This window comes from Tyto alba, unplaced genomic scaffold, assembly GCF_018691265.1.
Source record: "Tyto alba isolate M040663 unplaced genomic scaffold, T.alba_DEE_v4.0 Super-Scaffold_11, whole genome shotgun sequence".
NCBI lineage: Eukaryota > Metazoa > Chordata > Aves > Strigiformes > Tytonidae > Tyto > Tyto alba.
The window spans coordinates 2748604-2773678 of NW_024881273.1; the positions used below are offsets into that span (position 1 = coordinate 2748604).

General features: G+C 35.7%; 2 protein-coding genes across 6 annotated transcripts in view; one reads left to right on the plus strand and one right to left on the minus strand.

Annotated features, from left to right (window-relative positions):
* The window catches only part of CNTRL (centriolin), a 37663-nt gene extending 28145 nt beyond the window's left edge, over positions 1–9518 (minus strand). The window contains exons 1-9 of one of the 5 annotated variants that reach the window (XM_042786508.1): positions 8067–9513; positions 6231–6481; positions 5658–5791; positions 4998–5128; positions 3526–3667; positions 2480–2666; positions 2189–2382; positions 1016–1063; positions 339–458 (exon numbers count right to left, since the gene is read on the minus strand). In XM_042786508.1, coding sequence (XP_042642442.1) covers positions 339–458; positions 1016–1063; positions 2189–2382; positions 2480–2666; positions 3526–3667; positions 4998–5128; positions 5658–5791; positions 6231–6447 — 1173 coding nt within the window. In that variant the 5' untranslated portion in view covers positions 6448–6481; positions 8067–9513. Of the gene's footprint in view, positions 1–338; positions 459–1015; positions 1064–1315; positions 1373–2188; positions 2383–2479; positions 2667–3525; positions 3668–4997; positions 5129–5657; positions 5792–6230; positions 6482–6809; positions 6909–8066 lie in introns of those variants that run through there. The other 4 variants (XM_042786507.1, XM_042786510.1, XM_042786511.1 and 1 more) reach the window with 4 other exon arrangements.
* A 401-nt stretch (positions 9519–9919) lies between these two features.
* Positions 9920–25075, plus strand: part of C5 (complement C5) — a 28554-nt gene continuing 13398 nt past the window's right edge. Inside the window, 22 exon segments of the mRNA XM_042786788.1 lie at positions 9920–9984; positions 11010–11202; positions 12132–12246; positions 12249–12293; positions 12923–12993; positions 13615–13706; positions 14920–15002; positions 15505–15595; positions 15915–16020; positions 17129–17255; positions 17593–17708; positions 17937–18137; positions 18729–18932; positions 19411–19620; positions 19801–19950; positions 20831–20960; positions 21267–21332; positions 21925–22125; positions 22747–22837; positions 23269–23345; positions 23980–24119; positions 24817–25038. Of these exon segments, the coding sequence (XP_042642722.1) occupies positions 9920–9984; positions 11010–11202; positions 12132–12246; positions 12249–12293; positions 12923–12993; positions 13615–13706; positions 14920–15002; positions 15505–15595; positions 15915–16020; positions 17129–17255; positions 17593–17708; positions 17937–18137; positions 18729–18932; positions 19411–19620; positions 19801–19950; positions 20831–20960; positions 21267–21332; positions 21925–22125; positions 22747–22837; positions 23269–23345; positions 23980–24119; positions 24817–25038 (2796 nt within the window).

Below are 25075 nucleotides of genomic sequence, written 5' to 3' on the forward strand. Positions count from 1 at the left end.
TCCAAGTGAAAGGGCCTCCACAATTAAGCCAGAAGAAAGGACTATCATTTGTTCAGTTAATAATAAGAACCAAATGTTTGTTCACTGACTCTACTTAGCTAAAACATATGCATATAGGTGTATATGCACTAATACTCAACACATTAAACGTCATTCAAGATTCAGTTTAAAATCTTGTAACTTATGATTTTAAAATTATATTTTTGTATTTCATAACAAATAGCTTTTAATAAAGCAGTATATTTTAGAATTATAGCAAAACTACTAAGTTTTCTGTTTTCCAAGTTGAAAAGCAAGAGAAACAGAAATGGAAAGATCCATTATTTTAAAGTTATTACCTCTGACGGAAAATAATTTAATGGCTCAAATTTTGCATCAATTTTATAAAACGCCAGTTCCTGCTCCAATTCATACTGCTTCTGGCAAGCTCGGGTTAGCTCCACGGTCTTCTGCTTCAACTAATAAACCAGTAAATAAATTAAGTTGCATTCATTCAAATGTCATCATTATCACATACATTTCAAATCAGTAGAGAATAGGGCAAAAAACATTAACTTTGATACAAAGCTCACATCAGATAAAGTTAAGATGGTGTATTTTGGATCAAGAATATCACTAAGTGCAACTTCATTAAAAGATACAATATGATGACTAAGAGTAGACAAGAACCCCACAATTAATACAACACAAATGATCACATGAAAGGCCTTTTAAGTTTACATGCATCAAAGGTTTGAAAATAAATTTGTCACTAACTTAGGATAAAAAATAGTTTGGGTACAATCCTTTAGCAAAGTCGATGCCAAATAAACAAATGTATTTACTGCTACTAATGAGCAGTGAGAACTATTAACACTCATTGTCTGTAAAAGAAGCAAATATCTCAACTGTCAAGTGTATAGGGGCTGTGCATTTCATTTTAGCTTAACCTTATGCTAGTTAGGTTTTTAAGGTTTTGTTTAAATGAAGGTCCATCATGTGATTTCTTTTTAAATCAACTTTTCATGCTGAATACCTGAGGGAGAACATGCAGCAAAATTCCAATAGACAGTGGAAAGCAGGACTAATGGAGGAAAAGAAATAGAACAGACTGGAATAAAGAAAAGCTTTAAAGAAAGATTTTTTAAATCGATATATATAAAGCAAAAATTATCTGTTTTGAAGAAAAAGAAAATAATTAAAATTGTATCCAAAAACCACAGTGAATATAAAGTCTCACGGGAACATTTTATACAAGTGTTCCTACTTCAGTAAACATGCAAATAAATCCTAGAAATAAAGATAACCATGCAACCCAGGAGCACAGTGGGGCTACCTTTAGTGAGGAACAAAGGCTCTGCGGAAAGGGAACTGTGACAAACCAATACACCAGCTAAAGGAAGAAAGAAGCAAGCAAAGTTTGTCATCCTAGGATAAGAGTGGGTTAAGCTGCAAAATACCTGCTGCTAAATCTCACTATACAGAAAACTACATTTTAGAAATAGGCTGCTGGGTTAGTGCGTATGTTCACGGAAAAAGCAGCTATAGAAATAGTAGCTATAGAGATTCTGAAGGATAAAATTTTAGAGGACAAGTCTTAACAAGTAAGATAAAAGCCATATATTAAGATCCCGTCAGGTCATTCACAACTGAGAATTTTCAAGTAAACAGGATTTCTCTTGCATTTTATAGCTACCAGTGAAAGATACTTGTCAAACCTAAGATCTTAGAATTATATGAATAAAGTACAAGTAAACTAACAGACATTCCCCAAACTAATAATCAAGGGGTATTACGGACATACAACTTGTATGCACACCTTGTTTCTGTAAAAGCATTTAATCTTTTCCCTTGTTGCAGCAGTACTTTGAAGTCCAAACACAGGAGATACAGTACATCAGCAATTTAGCAGCTAAAGGATACTTAACTTTTCATCAATTGACAAAATTTTAAACAAAAAAAGATTACTAGAGACAAACAACTAAATTATAAACTATAAATTACAAGAGTGATACTGACTGCTGGCTTGAGATACTTACTTTTTCCACAGAAAGAATATTGAAGTACTGGTAAGGAGTAATCGCTCTCTAAAAGCTACAGTGTGTAAGTTTTTGTCCCCCATAAATCTCCAGCCATCTGAACTTTCACACTGACAACTCTGTTTCGACAACAAAACTATTCCAAATATTAATTCAAGTGATTATCTTACCAATTCATTTTTGGTGTCCAGGTCCCTTTGTAGGTCTTCATAGCTTTGTTTCTGTTGCAAAGTCTTTTCTTTTAATGATCTGTTGATCTCATCTTGATGGTGAAGTTGCTCAAGCACTTTGGACTGGTTAAGTTTAAGGTTCTCCATCTCCTTTACCGTGTTTTCCAGCTCTCTTTCTAATTTTTCTATCTCTTCTGAAAAACAAAGTAACAGAAACTTTCGAATAAAATTCTTTTCCACCTAAACTTAAATTTGGTGTCATTCACTATAGTTCTAACATATCATTATTACCTAAATTAAACCTCTCTAGTGCTTCCTGCCTGTCATGATTTGTCACTGGCTGTCCATCCAAGTTTTCCAGTGCTCGCAAGTGGAATATGGTGTACAAGCGGTAGTGAGGCAGACTTGCAATGGGATTATCAGCAAGGAACAGAGAAGTCAGATCTTGTAGAGGCTTTAGTTTAGCTATGTCATGGAGCTAAATCAAAGACAAACAGAACAATGGTTAGACATCCTTCCAAGAACAATAAAATCTTGTTAATGAATTTCTGATTGTATAGAATGTTTTATGTCCATCTCAAAGGATCTATTTTAATGATTATGCTAAAATGGAATCTCTAAAAACCTACCAAAATACACAGTACTACAACTAAAGCAACTTCCCAAAATCAAAGTGTTTCTTCTGTGAAAAAAATACCCCTGCAAAGAAGGCAAACTGACCTTGCAAATTTCAAGAAAACAAAGTTTGTGGATTTATATATAACACCTTCCATCCCCCCAGACTTTTAAGAGGGAGTTTTATAAGAGGGAGTTTTTATCATGAGGAATACTCAAACAAAGTTAGTTCATCTTTTCTCCTAAGCAGCATGACTCCTTCAGGAATTGTAGTAAGTGATCTCATTTCATAGACACCTTTCTGTATCTCCAAAACATGGAAATCAACCCAGACAACAGAAGTAAATCTAGTCATGTCCTAAATACAAAATATAAACAAATAGATTATTTACAAGTCTCCAAAACCCTATCATTAATTTATCATAAGGGACACCACCAGTAACATATAAAAGTCTTCACATTTTCACAAAGGTTTTTCCTAAGTTTCCAAAAACTTGTGCTTTCCTGAACAACATAATACAGGTTTATGCTTTGAGTACCTGGCAGAAATGGAGAGTTTTTCTGATAAACAACTTCATTAGACTCACAGCAGCTGTATTTCACAACAGACTTTGTGGAAAGGCACTTGGCAATTATGCAGAAAAGTCCATCGATGTAAATACACCAGTTCATGAACAATGTTCATTCCGAACAATTATTAATTACTAACTATAATCACTTACTGATGATACTTTATTCTGCTTCAAATTAAGGATGCGCAGGGATCTCAGTTTCTTCCCTACCCACACAGGAACGTGCTCAATCTCATTCCCTGCAAGGTTCAGCTTCTGTAGATTCTGCATATGTTCTATACCTTCAATTTTACTGAAAATAAGAAGAAAAACATAACTGATCGTGAACCATAGCAAATTTACAGTGTAACTGAGGTATTATGGATAAACCACAGCAAAATCTTTCTCAATTATCATCCAAGAGATTAGCAAAAACAGTTGTTTAATGCCATGGATTCACAATTCAAATTAAATTACATCAGCTTACTTTCAAGTACTACATTAAGACTAAAAAAAAAAAAAAAAAAAAAAAAAATCAAAAGTCACAGCAAGACTTTCATGCTCACTGTGGCAAAACCTTTAGTCTAAAAATAACTTTAATATTAAAATGAAGATATGTAATGTGTAGTAATTACATTTTAATTTGCAAAATTTGTTCTTTTTCTCCTGAGACACAGATGAACCAAAATAAAGATGTCTGTTGTTTTGTTTTGTTTTTTTCCCATATAGGAAGGATCAACTAAACTGACAGCATGTATAACTACATTTTCTAGTGTTTTTATTAAAACACTAAATAGCTAACAAAGAAAACATACTAGGTTTTAGATCACTTGGGCATAGATATGAATATTATAACAAAGTACAGTAGAATGTGCTCTTGTGTTACTATTTTTTGAGTATGAACCAACAGTATATAACTAAAGTCTGAAAACAAACAGCAGTAGCTAAAAGCTACTCTGACCTTTTCAATTCCTATTGAGAGAGGAAGTTGTGTGAGTGCAATGGGTAGAAACACTGGTGTCTTGCTTACTTCCTATTGTTAACTTTTCTACTTAAATGAAACAGCAGTAAAGAAGCTGCGATTTCAAGATCATAATTCGCTAACAGAAAAATTAAAGGAAACAGAATTTTGCTATTGTGTGAACCATTACACTTTAACATTTTTTATACCACTCAGACAAGATACCAGACTCCCAAAGCTGTGAAAGTGAAAAAGCAGTTTAGTGAGTTTACAGCCTGCCTGATATAGCCTATTCAGCTTCCTCTCCTAAAAGAAAACTTCTTGTATTACCTGTAATAATATGCACTAAAAATTTAATTACATTTTTAATGTATTTAATTGGGCTAGTGTACACTCTGCATTATGTATCTGAAAACCTGCATTTCCGGCTTGGTTTCCTAGAAAACAAATTTAACTGCAGCCATGGTACACTAACAGCACTTCTCCGAAGTATTTAGCCTTCTAACATCCAAGAACTTATGCCTTTTAAGATCATCTCACTAAAGCCTCTTGGTCTTGACATACCACTGATGGGAAATTCATCTTAACTATTCTCACCTGTGAGAGAACTCACTTAAACAATTAAGAGAATGCCAGCATTACTGCATCTGGGCTTACCAAAACCATCAGTGTTTCTGCTTACCTGATTTTGTTGCAAGACAAATTGAGTTCACGCAACTTCATCAGTTTATCCAACTTCTCAATCTTCTCTATTTGGTTGTTACTAAGATTTAGTGTCTGTAGTTTAGAGCACTTTTCCAAATTTTCTATGTACTAAAGAACAGAAAATTAATCCCTTAGCATTGCAATTTCACCCCCCTTTTTTTTTTTAAAAAAAAAAAAAAGGCAGATTTCTATTTTTAATAACCACCTAGTCTTTAAAAAATACGAAGTAATGTAACATTATTAATTGCAGCTTCATGGTTGATTCTAAAACCCTGCTTTAGCTACAGTCTTCTACTGTGTTGGAAGAAGAAAACTATATCTTAAATTTGCAGTGGACCAAAAGGAAACTTGCCGTTAAAAAAAAAACAAACAACCAAACTAAAACAGCACAATCCAAAAGCTAAAAAAATCAGACAAAGGGATGGCATTCTAAACTTCATTCTAACTGATCCAAATTTTTAAATTTTGCACAAGTCTCCACTGAGAGTTGGGGTTTTTTTAAACAGAAGCAGCTTGTAGAAACAGGATAACATAATTAAAATATAGCTGTTTACATCCACTTAAAAATAGACCTGTACTAAAATATAAATCAAAATTAATTTTTGATTTTTATTACCAGTTGTTTTCAATAACTTACCTTAAATTTCTTGTCCCCATCCTTTGAGGAAGAAAGATTCAGTGAGCTTATACAGGCCAAATTGTCCTGTTTTGACAGACCTTTTATAAGGAGTTCAGTTATGTACCTAACTCCTGGACTAACACCATTTTCATCTGAAATTGAACAGAGAAGCTACCTTCAGTAGTGAAAGAAATGGCAATTTTTACATTAGTCTTTTACTTTACACTGAATACTGGGAAAACACTGAAAATTATTCCCCCCCAGAGGGGATGAGAAGAAATAGCGCACCAGAAGCATTTACAGGAAATGACATGTTAGAGTAAGCGGGTACAGCCTTTTGAAAAAGGCACAGTATGCATCTCCCTTTGCCCGTCACCCTCCGGCAGAGAATATAAGGAATAAAAGTCTCATTATTCTACATAGCTTTCATTTCATTATTATCATTTCCACATCTGAGTAGCAAAAGATGAAAGCAATTTTTCAGGGTTCTTTCCAACAGATCATATACATCTTTAATTATACAGTTCACAGAACACTGGCTTTTTATGCTTTTAGTATGTGCTTTTATACCAGCAGTTATTTATACAATACCTTTATGAAACTTCAAAGCAGCTTCTGCATTTTCTGCTGTAACATCAAGTTCTTGGTGCCTCCGCTCCATGCTTTTGCAAGCAGATGGAGATGTCTGTTGGCTAAGAGGAGATGGTGACCTGGTACTTGAACTGACAGGAGACATTGGACTAGATGTCCGAGGAGTTGACATCTGTTTTTTTCTACATGACACTTTTCTAACCGAGCCTTTCTTCATTGCCAAAAAATACAGAATATCATATGACCAATATCTGGAAGAACAGAAATAAACATCAGTCTCTGCATAAGTCTAAATCTTAATGGTTTGCATGCCAACAAAGGTGCTACAGAAACATGTTATTAGGTGCTTGTTGTCTCAGTATGTATGTGCTTAACAACACAATTTATCACTTCAGGTGATACAGTTTGGGACACCACAGAGGTGATATTTGAAAAAATGTCTTTTTAGCATAAAAAAAATATTTCCAGCAATGATACAGTGCCAAACCCCCACATCTAAGCCAATTTTCCAATGGGTGACAGCTCCCAGTTTCCATGGGCTAACATACATTTGGTGGAATGGTATACCTGTTTACTTACACTATTCTACAGCACACCAGGAACTGGCTGAACTGCTTTCTGTTTTGCAATTCATCTTGGTAACTGTCCTGCAATTTATGGTCTACAGTAGGCCTGTCAGGTCTGGAGATAATCTCAACTCAGACTAACAGAGTTGGCAGAGGACAGAAAGAGAGGCCTATGATTCCCAATTGTTTTAAACAAATCTAGAAATTGCCCACTTTGCAGCTAGAAGAGCAAATAGAAGCAAAAAAGGGCAATGGAAGGGGAGGGAAGTTAAAATCAGACTAGGACTGGCATTCCTTTAGTGTTCCCCTTTCTATAAGCAAGTTATTCCGTGACTGCCTGGGAAATTCCAGAGAACATTAACAAACACTTCCCCTAGAGATGAATATATTTCCCTAGGGGCAAGTGTAGAAAGTCATGTACCCTTTCTGTGCTTCAAAGCCCTTGTAGCAACCACCTTCAAGAGACAGGTTTTTACTAAAACCTCGGCCCAGTAAACAAAAAGCACATTTTAAGATACTCTATAAGATAAAAACATATGTTTTTAAGGTAACTTTGAGCTACAGGAGTCATTACACCGTGTTTAAGTTGAGAAGATTTTCTTCACTAAAACGTTTTCCTGAATCTTCGAAAAGAAAGAACAAACGAAGGAGCCATGCTCTTCTATCCAGTACTTGGAAGCACAACTTATTTAGGGTCAGGAAAGTGAGACTGGAAGGGGCAGGAGAGGGGGAAAGACGATGGAGAGCTAGTCAAAATCTACTTTGGGAAGTTTCTTCACGTTTTAAGCAGAGCAGTTGAGACATTTTAATGCAGTTTCTTGGGAGCGGATTGTGCTTTATGCAATGCAAAGCGTAACAAAACTCTCACGTTAGAAGAGAACGGTAAGGGACGAGTGCGTTGAGCTGACCTGGCCGCCGAGGTGTGTGCCCTGGGCGTTCCCCGCGCCCCAGTGAGGAACAGACGGGCCCCCGGTGCTCACAGCCCAGCCCAGCCCGCCCCTTCCCCCCTTAACGGCAGCGAACCCGCCGCGGCCGCTCCATCCGCGGGGCCCACAGCCGAGCCCCCCGCCTCTCCCCGCCCTCCCGCCAGGGCCAGCCCGCACCTGACAGGATTACCGGCCGCCCGACGCGGCACGATACTGCCGGATGAGCCCCGGACGGAGCTCCCCTCCGCGCCCGCAGCCAGGCGGCCGGGCAGCGGCGATGCTCGCTGAAGGGGGATCCCGATTCCCGCCGAGGGCGCTTCGCCTCAGGCCTCCGCTTTGATTACCTGCGTTGACATGGTAACGCCGTTTCACCGCTCCCCGCTCGCCGCCGGGGCAGGAGCGGGTAGGGCGGCCTCCGGGCGACCCCCAGTGAAGGCACCGGCTCTCACCGCACCTCTCCCCCGCCACCCTTCCACCACCGAGCGATCGTCGTCTCTGCGAACCGCCAGGCCCGAGTTGCTGCGGCTCCTTTAAGAGCCCTGTGTGAGGAGCCGAGCCGACGCCATTTTGTCTGGTGCTTGGCCGGCAGCGGGTGAAGGGGCCCGGGGCGGGCCCTCGCGAAGCCGCGCCCTTTCCTAACGGAACGTTCCCGCCCGCGATGGCGGCAGGGGCGCGCGCGGTGTTGTCTCGCTTCTTCCCGCCGCCAACTGCCGCTTTACCTCAGCTGCCAAGGGTGGATTCTGAGGGGGTTTGCCTAATTAAAGCCCAAGTCACTGTATAAATAACAAAGCCTGCTCTGGTGATTGGGTTTTTTTTTTTTTTTTTTTCTTCTTTTTTCTGGTCTAGGCTTTATGTATCTGTATGTATGTATCACATATTAGCATATCAGTATAAAATTGTATGTCGATGAGTTTTTCACCGGAACACTATGTAGCATTTTAAATGCGTACCACATTTGATTGTGATAAACTCGATGCACTCGGCCTAAGTTGCCACCATTTTCACAGAGGTGTTCAAATAAATCTTTGGTAACGTTTTTGGCCCATGTTAGTTGGGAAGCTACACAACTAGCTGTGAAATGCAGGGTTGAAAAAGCAGTAGGCCATATCTTTAACAAAGAATGTAGGGAAGGGACATAATTAGGTTTAAAAAACATTATTTCAAAATATTGTTAGACTTTTAAAGTTTTCTCCAATGTTCTTCACTGTTTGCACCTTATTATCTACATACCATCTATGTAAACTTACTGTATGAATTCTCATTGTTTGGCATTAAGTAATAGGTATTTGGACCATTATTTTGAATAATACTGAGCACCTTCCATTTTTATAGGATTTTGTTCTATATATTTTTGCTTCCCATGTAGTTTATTGTATCTGTTGGGAAACCTAAATTGGTCTCCTTGTAATTTAATTTTATATTGATCAGAAACAGTTTTGTAAATGTCTTTCCCGTAAAGGTTGACTACAGTATTTGCTTAAACTTCAGAAGTCTTACATAACTTTAGTTTAACTTTGCGTAAACTTACTTGTTGAGGTCCTATGCTTAGATATCAGGTATGCAAAGGTTTTGCCACCAATGTTTTTTTTGCAAATACTGTTTAAAATAGTTCATGTTGTAGATGTATTATGCCCTAATATTTTCATATTGCAATGTTATTTGTAATGGAAGTACTCAGAAAGTTGGCATAATCAAGAATACAAATGGCTAAAAGAAATTTGCAAATGAAGAGTTATTTCAAAACAAAAAGAACAAAAACTTCTGGTCTAAACATACCAGTGCATTATGTTTGATATTCAAATGCTTTTTTCCTTCAGCTGCAAATTTCAAATCACTTTGATTTAAATAAAAATTATTTTCTGATGGACAAATGGAATTAATTTTGTGTTTGTTAGTAGTTTATTCTTTTGCTACTCCTGAAAATTTTTATTTAGCTATCAGAGAGAGAGCCAAGACTGACATAGGATTGCTCTGGACATATTTAAAAATTGAAATCCTAAATTTAAAAATTCTAAAGTTTAGCTATCCTGGATTCCAAGGGAGGGGGCAATAACATTTAGTAAAACATGATCTGGAATTAATTATTAACTGAGTGAAATGTGTTGCTGGTATTTCTGTTCATCTATAGCAGAAGCCAAACACAATTTAAGCCAGAATTGTTGACGTCTATGGTTTGCTGTTTGTTGTCATAGACGCTATGACTATTTTAATATATTTTTGTGTTTTGCTATTTTCTAGAACAACTTTTAGCCAAGAGGAAACGTAAGTAAAGCAAATATAGAATTTACTTGAAATGTTACTTGGATGTTGTCCTCTATTTTAGGTAAATAGATACAGAATTTAAGTAGAGCCAAAACAAAAGGCACTATCCAAATTGATGTGTTTTCACAAGGGAAATTTTTACTATTGTACGTGGGACTAATGCTAGAAAAAGGACTGGTGCTTCTGGAATTACTGTATTTGCTGCCAGAGAAAGAGGTAGAGTCATCTACTTAGGTGCCAAAAGATAAACATGAAAAAAAGTAAAGAAATAAAGCTAGTGGTCATTAGCTTTTCTATAGTGCCTGAAGATAGATGCTTTGATACAGGTTTGATGAAAGCTCTTACTTAAATGTGTATTTTACAACTATACTTCACGGTGCTTTTTTGATTCTTGTATCTGTTAACAGTGGTATATAGAAAACAGCCAACCTAAGTGCTTTTGGCATTTCAGAAAAAGAAGGTGAACATATATTAAATGTTTGGTTTAATGGCACTTCACGTGTATTTTAGATACATTGTGTAGTCAGCTACTAAAGCCTGGTTTGTGCTTTTGTGGAATGATGCATACTGCAGTTTATAAAGCACTGAAAAAATAATAATCCTGCAAATATTTATTCACATTCGCCTTTACTATAAGTTGCCCCATTCATTTCAGTGAGAACTTTACTGGTGGGAAAACTACACAAGTATGCTATTTGGAAGATTAGTGTTTCAGGGTTTAATTTGGCAAAAGGAATAATTATTTCCATGTAAATAGCCTGTTTTAGTAGACATGCTTTTGTGTGTCTACAAAATCAATTTCATAAACATTACCTAAACTGGTACTTGGTAATGTTACATTACAGTTTTTGTAAAAATTGTTCTGACTGGGACTCTACTGTTTTTAACTACTGTCATAGAATAATTTAGCCTGGTTATCTTGTTTGCTTTAATGGTCTGTGCTTAAGTGAATTACAAACGGAAGTAAGAAAACCAAAAGAAATACAATTCCATTATCCTTTTATTGGTTTATATTCCATATACAGATACGTCCTTACAGCACCGAAGATCTTCCGAGTTGGGGCATCTGAGAAAGTTGTAGTTCAAGCTTTTGGTTATGAGAAGGAATTTACAGTCAATATTGCCATAAGAAGCTTTCCAGATAAGCTTGCTCTTTATTCTTCTGGCCTTATTTCTTTAACTCCAGCCAACAAATTCCAAGATGCTGTAACTTTAACAGTAAGGAATTCAGACTTTTGTTGCAGTGTTTTTATTGTCACAGTTAGTTATAAGTGTTAAAAAAGATTATGGTAAGTTTTCAGTTGTTTAGACTGGGAAGAGAAGCCTAGCACACCAATTTCTCAGTTTGCTACATGCAGTGCATGTCATTTTATTTTGTCAGAAATTGAAATTAAATTGGATAAAATTTGTGTAAAGGAATGACACCAAAATTAAACATATAATCAGACTATTTAGAAACATTATCATAGTTGCATAACTTTAAAAAATAAAAAGGGAGAGAATGGAGAAGTGTGGAATGTAGACAAGGTATGTCAACTGAGTGTTCAGAGTAAACCAAAATGGTAACTAAACCAAGGTTCAAGACTCAGTCTTGTTTGTCAGTGACAAGTTCCAAAAGGTCCCAGATTTCATTTAACTGCTTTAACTAATTTGATTTAAGTAAAGGGTGCAGGGAGCTAGATAGATTTTTACTGAATGCTGGTGACTAAGAAGGTTTTATTTGAGGTGATGCCTCCCAGGAAGTGCTTCTTGCCCAGTTTTCATTTTCTAGCCAGAATAGCTATTTCACCAAACTAACAACCACAACAGCAGCTCTGGTTTGGCCAAGATTCATTGTGTGTATAAGTGGAAGTCTGATAATTTGTACTCTTGTAACCTCATAACTGGGCTTTGCACTTTGCTATTTTAGTCCTGGACATAAATAAAATGCAGAATTTCAAAATACCTGTTTGTAGCTTTTTACTCCAGACTGTCATCTATGATGTAAGCAAAAATAAACTGTGGATGTTGATGCTTTTATCTAATGATAATTAACTACAGGATAGTAATTGCTGTTCATACACTCTTCTCAACCAAAAATACTGTAGGAAAAAATACTTGAAAAATATTTTAATATTCTTTAAAAATCTTTATTTCATCTCCCTCAGCTTCAACCAACAGATTTACCAAGAACAGATAATTCAATCGAGTATGTGTACTTGGAAGCTGTTTCTCCACATTTTACAAGATTAAAAAAAATTCCTATTTCCTATGAGAATGGGTTTCTTTTATTCATACAGACAAACCAATTTATACTCCTGATCAGTCAGGTAAATAATGCTTATTTCTCTTGGCTGTTATTTAATTTTTAAAGTTTGTTGACTTTGCCAAGGGATCAGGATTTAAATGTCCTTTAAGTTCTTGGTTATGTTATATTGCCTGCTATTTATTTATTTTTTTAATCTACTGCTCTTTGATTTTTTTAATCAGCAGAATAGTATTTTGAACTATTCGATCATACTGTAGAAATTAATCACTTCTCCCAATATCTTCTCAGTCCCTGCCCTCTAAACCCTAAAAGACTAATCTGTGGCACAAAAAGTAAAAGATTTTTGGGGGAATATGTTAAAAACATTTGTGAAGAAATGATGACTGAATCACGGGTTTCATGTAGATTGAGCTCTTTTCCTATAAAAGTGATATGCTGGGATTGTGATGGTAAAAAATTGTACTGCACTGTCATGATTCAATGTGAAAGAGTGATGGTGCAGGGTCTCTCGTTGCTAGCATAAATAAATACTGTTTGGACACCATACTGACAAAAGGTCGAGAGCATTCTATAAATACTAAAAACTTTAAAAATTAGTAGGGCTAAAAGGTTGGAGTTTGAGGTTTATTTGAGTTTTTTTTAATGTCTGTAATGGTGTGACTTTGAGATTTATTGTAATAATTCTTACAGTGAAAGTCAGGGTTTACTCTCTGAATGAAGAACTGCAGCCAGCTCGGCGAGAAACTGTCCTAACTTTTGTGGTAAGTTGTAATTGAATTTTATATTCATATTCTGTAGATCACAAAAACAATAAATGTACTTATATAGTAAATCAGTATCGTGATCAATATTTAATAAAACCATTAGATGTTTTTTCAGGTAGCCAGACATCTTTTAAAAGATCTAAAAATGTCTTTGCACAGTTGGGTAGAAGTTTTCAAGTCCCAGATCTGAAGTTGTTACAGAATGGGAAAAAATAAAAAAATATTCATTATCTTTAATATCTGAGGAGAGGATTTTTGAGGGGATTTTAATAATATATGGTTTTCATAATGTTGTTTATTTCATTTAAGTTATAAGAATAACCAGTATCTATTACACTATATTTTTCAGCCTTTAACAATAGGCTTGTTACTACAGTAACCTTTTAGCAATTTTAAGCACTGTATAGTAAAAGCTTTTAATTGTTGGAACCACAGTAAAACGTTTTATCAGCATTTCAGTCTAAGTTGCTTCTAAAAATGTTTGTGTTTGCATGTTGTGAAATGAGCAAAACTCTTGGAAACGTATTACAGCCAGGCTCCCACTGAAATCACAGAATGAAGATTTTCCTTTTGATAAGTGATCTGTAACTGGTGATTTTTTCCTGTTGTAATTTAAAGGACCCTGAAGGAGTAAAAGTGGATATTGTAGAAGAAGAAGATTTTACTGGAATAGTTTCTTTTCCTGACTTCAAGATTCCTCCTAATCCTAAGTAGATTTTTTTAATGCTTTTTGAGATTATTAATATAATAGAACCTTTTCTTAAAGGCTGTCAGAGTGTCTTCTGCTTGATACACAGAGTGTGCATGACTTGGAACTTGGAGATTTGTAATATTTCACGTGGCGTGTAACCATGGTATAAACAAGGAACTTACTACCAAATATTCTTCTTTTCAGTTGACTTCCAAACTAACATTTGTCTCCTAAAGCCAAGTGGGAAGCTTACTTTCTATGTTTTCAAATAGGTGATATATGCTTACTGTGATGAGAGAAGGTGAGGAGATGTAGTGAGTGAAAATGCTGGTGATAAAACTGAAATTAAAGAACAGTTAGTGGTAGGTTTGTCATGCTCAATTAGAAAGGAAGATTAATAAAAACTAAAGCTTTCTACTGTAGAGATAGAAACAGTGTCAAAGATGTATTGATTTCAAGGAGGAGAAACACTCATATTTCATACATATATCCATACAAATCACCAGCGTTTCTTCAGTAACAGCAGCATACAAAATAAATACTCTTCAGTTCTCCTTTTAGTCTTGAGAGGGTGCTGAAGATTCACTGCGTTGGCAGAAGGATGCTAGCAGGTGCTTGAAAAAATTATTTTTGACTGATATACTTTTCATTAGGAAATTAGCAATAATTTCAGTCTTAGTAAAAATTAATTTTGTATCCTCCTTGAAACTGAGTATCTGTTAACAGTAGACTTGCATAATTTTTGTTGTGGTGTTATAAGGTGGAAAGATTGTAGGAATTAATTTTTCTATAAATCATTATGCAAATTGCAACTGTGCCTCAGTGCTCTAGTCATAGAGAGAAGGACCATAACAGAAGTCTGCATGAATCCTTTTGAGCATTTTCTTGTATGGAAAGAAGCTAGTAAATAATGTCTTGGTGACCCTGGTTACATTTGCAGTCTTCAAAATGTGTCTCTGCTTGTAACTATAAAGCAAAAAAATCTGATGATAATCATAATATAAATAATGGCATATCCTTTTCCAATTTATTTCAATACTTTAAAATAAATTTCAAATAATTATTAAAATATCAAAGCAAAATCTTTTCGGAGTACTGAACATGTGCAAAAACTTGATGCAGAATTTTTCTCTCTAAATTATTAACATGAAATATTGTTAAGTAATAATACTAATATTCGTATTCAACATTAATTTTCATCTTTAAAATGTTTGATTGTTGACATTTCATAGGTATGGAATTTGGAAGATTGAAGCCAAGTATAAGAAGACTTTTGTAACCTCAGCTGTTGCAAAATTCGAAGTTAGGGAATATGGTAAGGTGTGCCCATACTGTGAACCTTCATTTTTATATGTTTTTTCAGTGAAATTTATAGAGGACAGCTATACAACACAGAGGAAGAAAATGCAGAAATCCCGGAGGTAACGTTGGGCTGTTTATACATGGCAACGAGATGCAGTGTAAAGCCAAGTGGCAAATGAGATGTCAGTTCATGCCAATCAATCATATCGGTATAAGACTCTATTAATACAACTTGTCTGAAAATAGAGTTGTTATTTAGTATGCTGAGCCATCTTGACATAGTTGCACTGATGCAAAATTTGGAGTCACAGCAACTGCAGATAACTTAGGGCTTTAGAACTTGTGCTTCACCGTGGAAAAGCTAACAGCTGTATTTTGGGGTTTTGATATTGTAATTTAAATCACTTGAAACCAACGTGATTCTTTGATGGCTTTACAGAGGTGTCTTTCTCAGCATCTTTGGCTTAATGTATAAAAACATGCTTAAGTGGCTTTCCTTTCTACTCAATTTTCAGCAATGCCAAGCTTTTCCATCGTCATCGAGCCAGAAAGTAACTTTATTAGTTCTGATAAATTTGAGAACTTCAGAATTATTGTGAAAGCTAGGTAAGGAAATTTGGCTTTGATTTCTAAATAGGTGTGTATCTTGTCTTCTTTTACCCAAAGAATGATTCTCCTATGTCCAGAAGTTTCCTATTCTATTTCCTCAAGATGCCCTATCATCACATTCCTTTCTGCTCTCTAAAAGAACTAAGTGACCCTTTTTAAAATTATTGCAAAGTGATTATTGTTCGATAGAACTGTTTAAAGATACACAGACATTTTGTTTTCTCTTTTGTCTAGGAAATTACTGTTCTTCAAAAATGAATGCTTTGTTGCAGTTATTAAAGTAATCTTTAAAGCATTTATATTGTTTTGTTCTCAGCTATTTTTATAATAAAAAGCTTGCAACTGCTGATGTTTTTCTTCGCTTTGGAATAATTGAAGAAGGTGAAAAAAGAATGATGCCGCATGCAATGCATATAACTAGGGTAAGAAGCAGCAAGCCTAGCTTGTGTAGATTTCATACACTTAGTTCAGGATTGATTCACTTCCACTGAAGTTTTCTCATTACATTTCACAGAATCATAGAACAGTTTGGGTTGGAAGGGCCCTTAAAGCCCCAGCAGTGCCACCCCCCCCTGCCCCAGGCAGGGCCCCCTTCCCCCAGCCCAGGGGGCTCCCAGCCCCGTCCAACCTGGCCTTGAACCCTTCCAGGGAGGGGGCACCCACAGCTGCTCTGGGCACCCTGGGCCAGCGCCTCACCCCCCGCACAGGGAACAATTTCTGCCTTACATCTAATCTCAATCTGCCCTCTGTCAGTTTAAAACTGTTACCCCTCATCCTATCCCTACAGCTGCCCGATAAAGAGTCCCTCCCCACCTTTCCCGTCCCCCCTTTAAGCATTGGGAGGTCGCTCTAAGGTCTCCCCAGAGCCTTCTCTTCTCCAGGCTGAACTAATTTGAACCAAACCAACTCCAGTTTGATGAGGATGGGTCCCAACTTCTAGTTTGCATCAACAGCTATTCAGCGTCAGCTTTTCCCGTGTAATAAGGTCATTGAAACGCACTTTAAAATGAAAACTCAGAGGCAGCATCTGAGACAATGTAATTTCACTCTGGTTCAATTACCCACTTGAGCAAACTGTGGTTGAAATTTCTGTGAAATAACGTTTATGCTATCTATTACAGAATAAACAAAAGAACTCAAATGGAGATAAACAGATCAAAATTACAGTGATGAATTATGGGGAGTCTGTTCTCCACCAATTATCCCTTCCTCATTTAGTCTGGCCTTTCTGATTTAGTCATTGAAGAATGATAAAAGGCATTATCTTTCCTCATTCAGTGAAGATATCTCTGTGTCATTCTTACCTCTTGTTGGGCCTGCATGCAGACTTTGAAATGCGTGCCATTGGTTGATTAATTATCAATGATTTTATGGAATAAGGAATTCTTCATTCAAACATAACCACCTTTGAATTCCTCTGAAAATAGATAATGAACAGAAACGTGTTGAAGTTAGAATTTGCGTACAGTGTATCTATATATGATTTCTAAATTACTGACTATAAACTAATGATTTCTGTTTCATTTCCAGATTGAAAATGGAGTTGCTGAGATCAATTTTAACAGTAAGAAAGCAGTGAGTTTTATAGGGCTTCGAAGTCTAGAAGAATTGGATGGGTCATATTTATATATTGTGGCATCAGTGTTGGAATCTACGGGTAAGTTGCTTTTTAATTTTATTTTAACATCTCTGCAAATGTAAACAGAATTAAAAAAAAAAAAGTATGAATAACTTTCCTAGTATCAGACTTCCTTTAACATTCAGAAGTCCTTCTTCCAAAAACTTATAAGGAAGAACAGTCCATCTGTCACTGTAAAAATATTTAGGGATTCAATTTTTCTTTTGGCTATTTGTTTTCACAACAGTGCTAGCATTTGACTCTTTAGATGCAAGGACTTCACAGTAACAGACAGGTTGTGCTGCCCTTTGAAGGCAAGTGGAGAAAACACAGGCTTTAGGATGTGATTATTAAAAGGGGCATAATATTTTGTTAGGTGGCCTCAGTGGTGAAGCAGAATTTTCTGGAGTCAGATTTGCTGTATCTCCTTACAAATTGAACTTGATTGCTACTCCTCTCTTTGTGAAGCCTGGACTTCCATTCTTCATTAAGGTCAGTTAACATAAGCAGTATTGTTGCACTTTACAACATAAAACCCATAATGCAGAAGCATTATTCTTTTTTGTGTATATTACTGTAGGTCTTAACACACTTTTAATTTCCATTGACCGTTTACATTTTTTTAACTTGCTATTGTAGAAGAAGCTTAGCAGCTTGAAAGTTTTCTCCTTGAAAAATGTCACCATTCATATAAGAACTGTTATCTATTCTGATCAACAGGTGCAGGTGAAAGATACAGTCGATCACTTTGTTGGAAATGTCCCTGTAACTGTCACTGCAAAATCATTTAGTGAGCAGATGGATGAGACTGAGTTGGTATCAGAGGGTTCAGAATCTGGAAGGAGAAAAACAAGCATGAATGATGGAACTGCTTTGTTTGTGGTTAATATCCCATCTGATAGCAAAATATTGGAGTTTCAAGTGAGTTAAATAATTTCATTAATTTATTTCTTCGAGGGTTTAATTCTGTACTTTTGTGAATGTACAACACTAGTGGGAAGATTTTATACTCAAAAGTTAAGAGTTTATAAACTTAGGGACTATTATAAATAATCAGTTCTGAAATGCAGGTGCTATAACGAAACATTACTTCTCTATTAAAGTGTTTATTAAATTGGTCTGAAACAAAATATCCTAATTTGTCACATATTTATTGCATAATAATTATTAAACAAAAAAATCCAAATTAATTGTGTGAAAACAAATCTCTGAGAGTACTTCCCTCACTATGTAAGGAGGCATATCATTAACCGTTTCGGCTCTATTTATTTTTATGTACGTGCTTCTACACTACAATTTTAATTTTATTTTATATTTATAGGTTGTTTTATTAAAGAAAACAAGAGAGTCTTGAGTTAGCTTTTATTAATGTCTCTGAATAATATGTTGCAGAATGCTTTTAACATTGTAATTATTTGTTAGGTATAATTCTGTATTTAAACTAATCAGGACACATGGGGTTTGTTTCCTCCTTTACTAAAAAATATTTCAGACATTTTATTATCTTTTCAGGTAAAAACTGCAGATCCATATCTTTTGGATGAAAACCAAGCAAGTAAAACCTATGAAGCAAAAGCTTATTCATCATTAAGTCAGAGTTATCTATATATTGATTGGGCTTCAAACCACAAAATATTACAAGTAGGGGATTTAATAAATATTAATGTATATCCACATAGTCGCTACATTCATAAAATACATCACTACAGTTATTTGGTAAGTAACAGATGTTTCCACAAAAAATACTGAATTGTGATTTAATATATATGGTCATAGATGAAAAACCTCAAGGATCAAGAACTATCCTCAGCATAGAATACATGCAGCTCACACAATTGCTCCTTCCGTATACTGTCAGTCTTATAGTAAAAAACTGTTAACAGTCTCATGTTTAAATTATAAATTAAGTCTCCATTGGTTTGAATTCTCATCTGACAGACTGGGATTAAGAACAAGTAGCACTAGTCTCAAGAGCCATTTCAGGAGTTGAAATATAGAGGAAAAGAAAGATGCACAGGCACAGCACTGCTTTTTTGGGGAGTGGAGGAGAGCTGCTTTCCTTTGAACTAGACCCACTGGTGCCAAATGCATTTTTGTGTGTGTTGGATCATATCTAAATGCAAGTAGTTATTACATGTAAGAAACATATTAAATATAAAATGTGACTTTTTTATTCATAATTTTTTTATTCTAGATCATGTCAAAAGGGAAGATAGTAAGCTTTGGAACTCAGAAGAGAATTAAGGATTTAGAATATGAGCATCTAACTTTTCAGATAACCCAAGAAATGGTTCCTTCAGCACGTCTTATTGTTTACTACATAGTCATGGGAGAAGAATCTGCTGAGTTAGTAGCTGATTCGGTTTGGCTGAATGTGGAACAGAAATGTGGGAATAGCCTTGATGTGAGTAATGAAATAGGCACTAAAATTTCTGGGTGTACATTCATTATATGGTCAGATTTTAACTTGGACTTGCACAAGTTCTTTAACGTTTCCTCAATTTATTAAAGTGTCTGCCTTCAGATGGATTTCTTTTGGAACAATGTGCTTTTAAAATTACCAATATTTGTTTTCAATTTGTAGATTAAGCTTCAATCAAGCAAAGAGATCCTGAATCCAGCAGAAGTTGTATCACTTAACATGAAAACACAATTTAGTTCCTTTGTTGCCTTGTCATCTATTGACAAGGCAGTATATGGGGTCACAGGAAGAGGGAAGAAAGCAATGGAAAAAGTTAAGTAGTAGCCACAAAAGAAAACCAAGTTGCTATTTGTTTCATGTTCATATTCAGAATAGCTATTATGTGCCATGCATTCAGTAAACCTGAAAATAGGCAGAAGAGCAATTCAATCCAGAGTAAAAGTTGTCAGTTTAAATCTGACAGTTCAGAATGATAAAAAAAAATAATTTACAATATTTTGATTTCCAGCAAAAGTAAATTTGTGGTTTCAAAGGCAGATCTGAACTGTCTCATCAGAACTCTTTAGTCTTGGCCAAAAATAGATTGCCATGTTAGAGACCTCCTTAATCAGAGAGGCATGGAGACTACATTCTCCTTAGTTCTTCCTATAATCTTTCCAGGTTACATTTTTAAGGCATAGTGGTAGAATGGTGTGGCAAATGCTGTTATGTTCAGTGAGTTATAGAGGTTTTCAGTCATTGTAGAATTTTAGATACGTGTGTATATAAGTAAAGCTACATATTATCTGTCACTGAAAAAACTCCATTCCTATTACAAAAAAGGCATTTTTTTAATACTTGAGAACAGTCAGATATAAAATACATAGACAAGTAGGAGAATACTGTTGCACCAACCTTGAATCACTTGTATCTGGTTTATAGCACTATGGAATTGGTTTTAAACAAGGTAGTCTGAGTGTCAGAACTGTTCTAAACACATTAGTGAAACATTCCACCTTGAGTCATCTGCATGACTCTAACTCTGATGTTGCTGCTGGTGCTTGAATTAGTTTAAATATTGTTAAATGGTATTCTTCAGAGTGTTGTAAGTATATCTTATAGACTAAAGTGGCCTTTCTGCAAGCCTAACTCTCTCACTTGTTATGTGATATATTCCACATTTAAGTTAGCTGCTGATGTGGTTTTTCCTCAGATAATGCTACAATTGGAAAAGAGTGACCTTGGCTGTGGTGCTGGAGGAGGACGGAACAACATTGATGTATTCCGAATGGCTGGGCTTACATTTTTAACTAATGCAAATGCTGATGATTCAAATGAAGCAGGTATGTTCCTTTCTTTTAAGCATGAAATTATGGATTTTCTTTTCTGAAATACTCTATTGTGACTCTCAGTTATTATGTTGGAACTCAGTTAATAGGGAATGCATATACTAATGATTTTTGAGAGAGGAAAACATTATGACTTGTGGGTCAGTTACTGTAATTGAAATGAAAATACTTTAATGTAATTAACATAGTAAACAGAAAAAGCTCCCCAAATTTGCAATGTCATTTTACGGAATTATTTTTAAGTGGACTATACTATTAGAAAAATGCTCATGTCTCTTGTACTTATTTATTTTTGAACAGGTGAAACTTGCAATGAAGTTTTAAGAACTAAACGGTCTGACTTCAAGGAGCGGATACACAAAGAAGGTGTTTAAAAAAATCTTGTAAAGTATATAGTTATGAAAAAAAATCACATCCTTTAGAAATGAAGAATCTGAGTGTTTTCTTACTACTTTTAATTATTGTTATTAACTTAATGTAGTGGAGAGACTGACAAATAATGGAAGATGACTTTAGAGAGGACCCTATTTATAAAGCCTCTTAGCCATATGCTGAATTTGAAGTTGACAAGATTTAAGTACACATTGAAAATACAACATATGTTTAAGATCTTTTCTTTTTCTGAAAAGACATAACCTGAAAACTCAGATACTGCCATATAGCAGTCCTTCCCAATGGCTACCTACCAGGGACCAAGCCTGTCAGAAGAACTTTTGACTGTTGAATCTTAAAATGTAATAAAACTCCTCTTACCTAATTTATATTTTTAATTTAAAATAGTAGTGATTAAATGTGTGTCACAAGTGTTTGAAAAATGAAAAATTTATGTTTATCCTCAAATCTGTACCTCCATTAAAATTCTGCAGTTTTTAAAAATACATTCAGTATAAAGAGTTAAGATGCATTTTGAAATAAAAACTTCATCTCAGGGAGGGGAATTATTTTATTATTATTTCAGCATCGAAGTACCTACATCCAGAAATTCGAAAATGCTGCATGGCTGGAGTGAAAGCGTATCCAGTCACTGAGACTTGCAGTGATAGAGCTCAGCGAATTCGGAGTAATGAAAAGTGCATTTCTGCATTCAGAGATTGCTGTGAATTTGCAAACAGACTGAGGGAGGAAGAGCCTAATAAGCTTCTAATATTGGCCAGAATGCGTAAGTATGAGAGCTCTGACTCTCCTGCGGACATGTGGTGTAACACTTCCAGCTGAATATGGGCAAATAGAGAGGTGATAGTTTTGTTAATCTATTAACCCCTCCCTATTACCTGTCAGGGTTATTCCAAAAAGGATTTTTCCAGTCTCCAAAGACCTTGGTTGTATACCCCTACAAAGGGATAGGAGAGCACTTCTTTATTCTGTTAAGGGCTATATTCTATTCACCCATGTTTAGAACAAGCAGAACTGCCTGTGAAGGCAATGCTAAACTTGAGTCCTTTGCCCAAGCCCAAAACAGCCAATGGCTAGCATCTCAGGAAAGGTCAATGGGAATGTGAAATTTCTTGTCTCCCATTCTCTCCCTATAATTGCTTGTTAACTAGTTAATCTGTCTGGATATTGGACATGTATTCACATGTGTAGTTAGATGAGGTGGGATTAACACAGACTTTTGACTGAGGGTATTCACATACCTTTTTTTCTTGTGTCATGACTAACCTGAGGCAAGTAATCAGAACGTAGTATCACATAAAGATAATGATTTTGAAGCCTTTGGTGGAAAGCTGTTGGCAGGTGTTTTGGTTGGGGTTTTTTTACTTGCTTTATTTATGTCCTTCAGATTTTGAGGACTTCTTGGAACTGGATGAGGCAGAAGTTCGTAGCTACTTTCCTGAAAGCTGGTTATGGGAAGTTCACCAAGTTTCTCCAAGGTACTACTTTTCTTAAATCATTTACCAACATTTGACTTAGTCATTAGTTTTACAGAAAGTAAATGCTAAAATTGAGGTAAGCTGGGGAGCCTTAGTTGTACCCAAGATATGTGCTAAGATGCGATCTTACACAGACTAACTATTGCTGCCATGTTTCCCTCCATGCAGGATAAGCTGTCTGGTGCTCAGATTGTTGAGTCACTTTTCCTTTCACTTCCAACCTTGCTAAACACCAGCTTCTGTAAAGTCAGCTAAAACCAAGTTTATTTGAACAAAAATCCAGAAGTCCTGTTTTCTAAATATGCTGTGTCTCTTACCTAAGTGTCTCTTAGATCCAAGAGTTCCTCAGGGCATGTACTGTCTTTGTGTTGATTAGCTATTGGTATTAACAGATAGATAATGTATAAATGTGCTAATACTTCTAAACACAGGTCAAAGACCCTGTCTATCACCTTGCCTGATTCGCTGACTACCTGGGAAATACAAGGTGTTGGCATTTCTGATAAAGGTAGGTACTGCAACCTAACTAGATTGTAGCTAAAGAATTAGGGAGCTTTTCCATTTGAATTTTGCAGAATCTGTCATTGCATTTAGCATGCGTGTTCTATGATGTTCATTTTCTGTTTGATAAACAGGACAAATAGGCATGAAAAAATATATTTTAGGGAAATTAAATTACTTCATTTCTTCTTATGAAAGTGGCTGGGAAAACAAAGCCTATCTTGTGTTTGACAGCAGCTTGTAATAAATGACTAAGAATAATGTAAGAACAAATAGTGAGTGACTCTTCCCTGGTACAACTTTACAGTGTCCTGCTATCAATAGCTCAGGGACTTGGGGAGAGGAAGAAACAAATTTTCTGATAGATATGGTAGTTCAAACAGAAAATTTGTTTCTCACTTTGGAAAGAAGAAGTGCAAAGGACTGGTATCTTCAGCAAGTATGTGTGAAGAGTAGGAGACAGCAACTTGGAACAGGAAGCAAGAGCCTGGTCACTTTTTTAAAAGCTTGGACAATTTCAAAGTACATATTGAAAAATGATAAATCATCAGTAAAGGTGGCAGGTATGTGGGGATTTTTTCAAATTTGTTTATCAGAAGGGCAGATAAGATAGTCTGCTTTTATGTTTTTCATTTCCTTAGGTATATGTGTTGCTGCACCATTGGAAGTGCAAGTGGTAAAAGACATCTTCTTGAGTGTTTATGTTCCTTATTCTGTGGTGCGAGGAGAACAAATAGAGTTAAAAGGATCAGTTTATAACCATAAAGCTTCTGCAATTAAGGTAATTTGTGGTCTTAATGAGTTCTATGTAAAGATGAATATAAACTAAAAAAGCATTTCCCTTTCGAGTACCCAATACAAACAGGCCCTCGGATCAGTTTGCTCCCACCTGTCAGATAGTATTATGTGTGCTCTATATAACTGTGTAACAATGAATCCAATTGATAATTGTTTCATTTCCAGCCATTCCACTGATTACAATGTTGTCATGCTCTTGCCTAGCAACTTTACCTCATGAAAGTTGAAGTACAAATTTTCTAGTCCAGTTGTTTGGACACAGTGTCAAAAAGTGATGGGATTTTTGGAGTCATCTGCTCCAGAGCTCACAGATTACATTGTTTGTTAGAACTATTACATTGTTCTAATAAATGTCTAATTACATTTATTAGAAAAGGACTATTTTTAAGGAAATACATGAAACAGAAGTGCAAAATTATTATTGAAAAAATTTGAGTAAAGTATGCAGAGGTATATGTATGAAGCCTAGTACAGTGGTTCCCTGGCATTGCTGATGAACATTTGTTAGTGTGTCTCTAGTCCAAGTAATAGTAATTCCAAAAGTAGGTATACTTGCTTACTGTAAGTAGAAAAGTATAGCAGTAATAGAGTACTCACTGTAGTATTTCAGTGGCTTTCATATTTCTCTGGTGTTGTACCTGTCATGGAAGTGAAACATTTAAAATCTTTCAACATTTCAGTTCTGTGTTACAATATCAGCTGGAAATGGAATCTGTACTTTTGGAGATTCTGCAACTACTAGGTCGAGGATACGCGGTTGTAATTTTAAGAATCTAGATGGCAGTTCTTCGTCACCAGTTACATTCAGAATACTTCCTTTGGAATTAGGTCTACACACTATCAACTTTACACTGCTGACAGCCAGGAACAGTGAAACTGTCGTTAAAACTTTACGTGTAATGGTAAGAAAAAAACCCAACATATTTGTAGTGTTTTGGA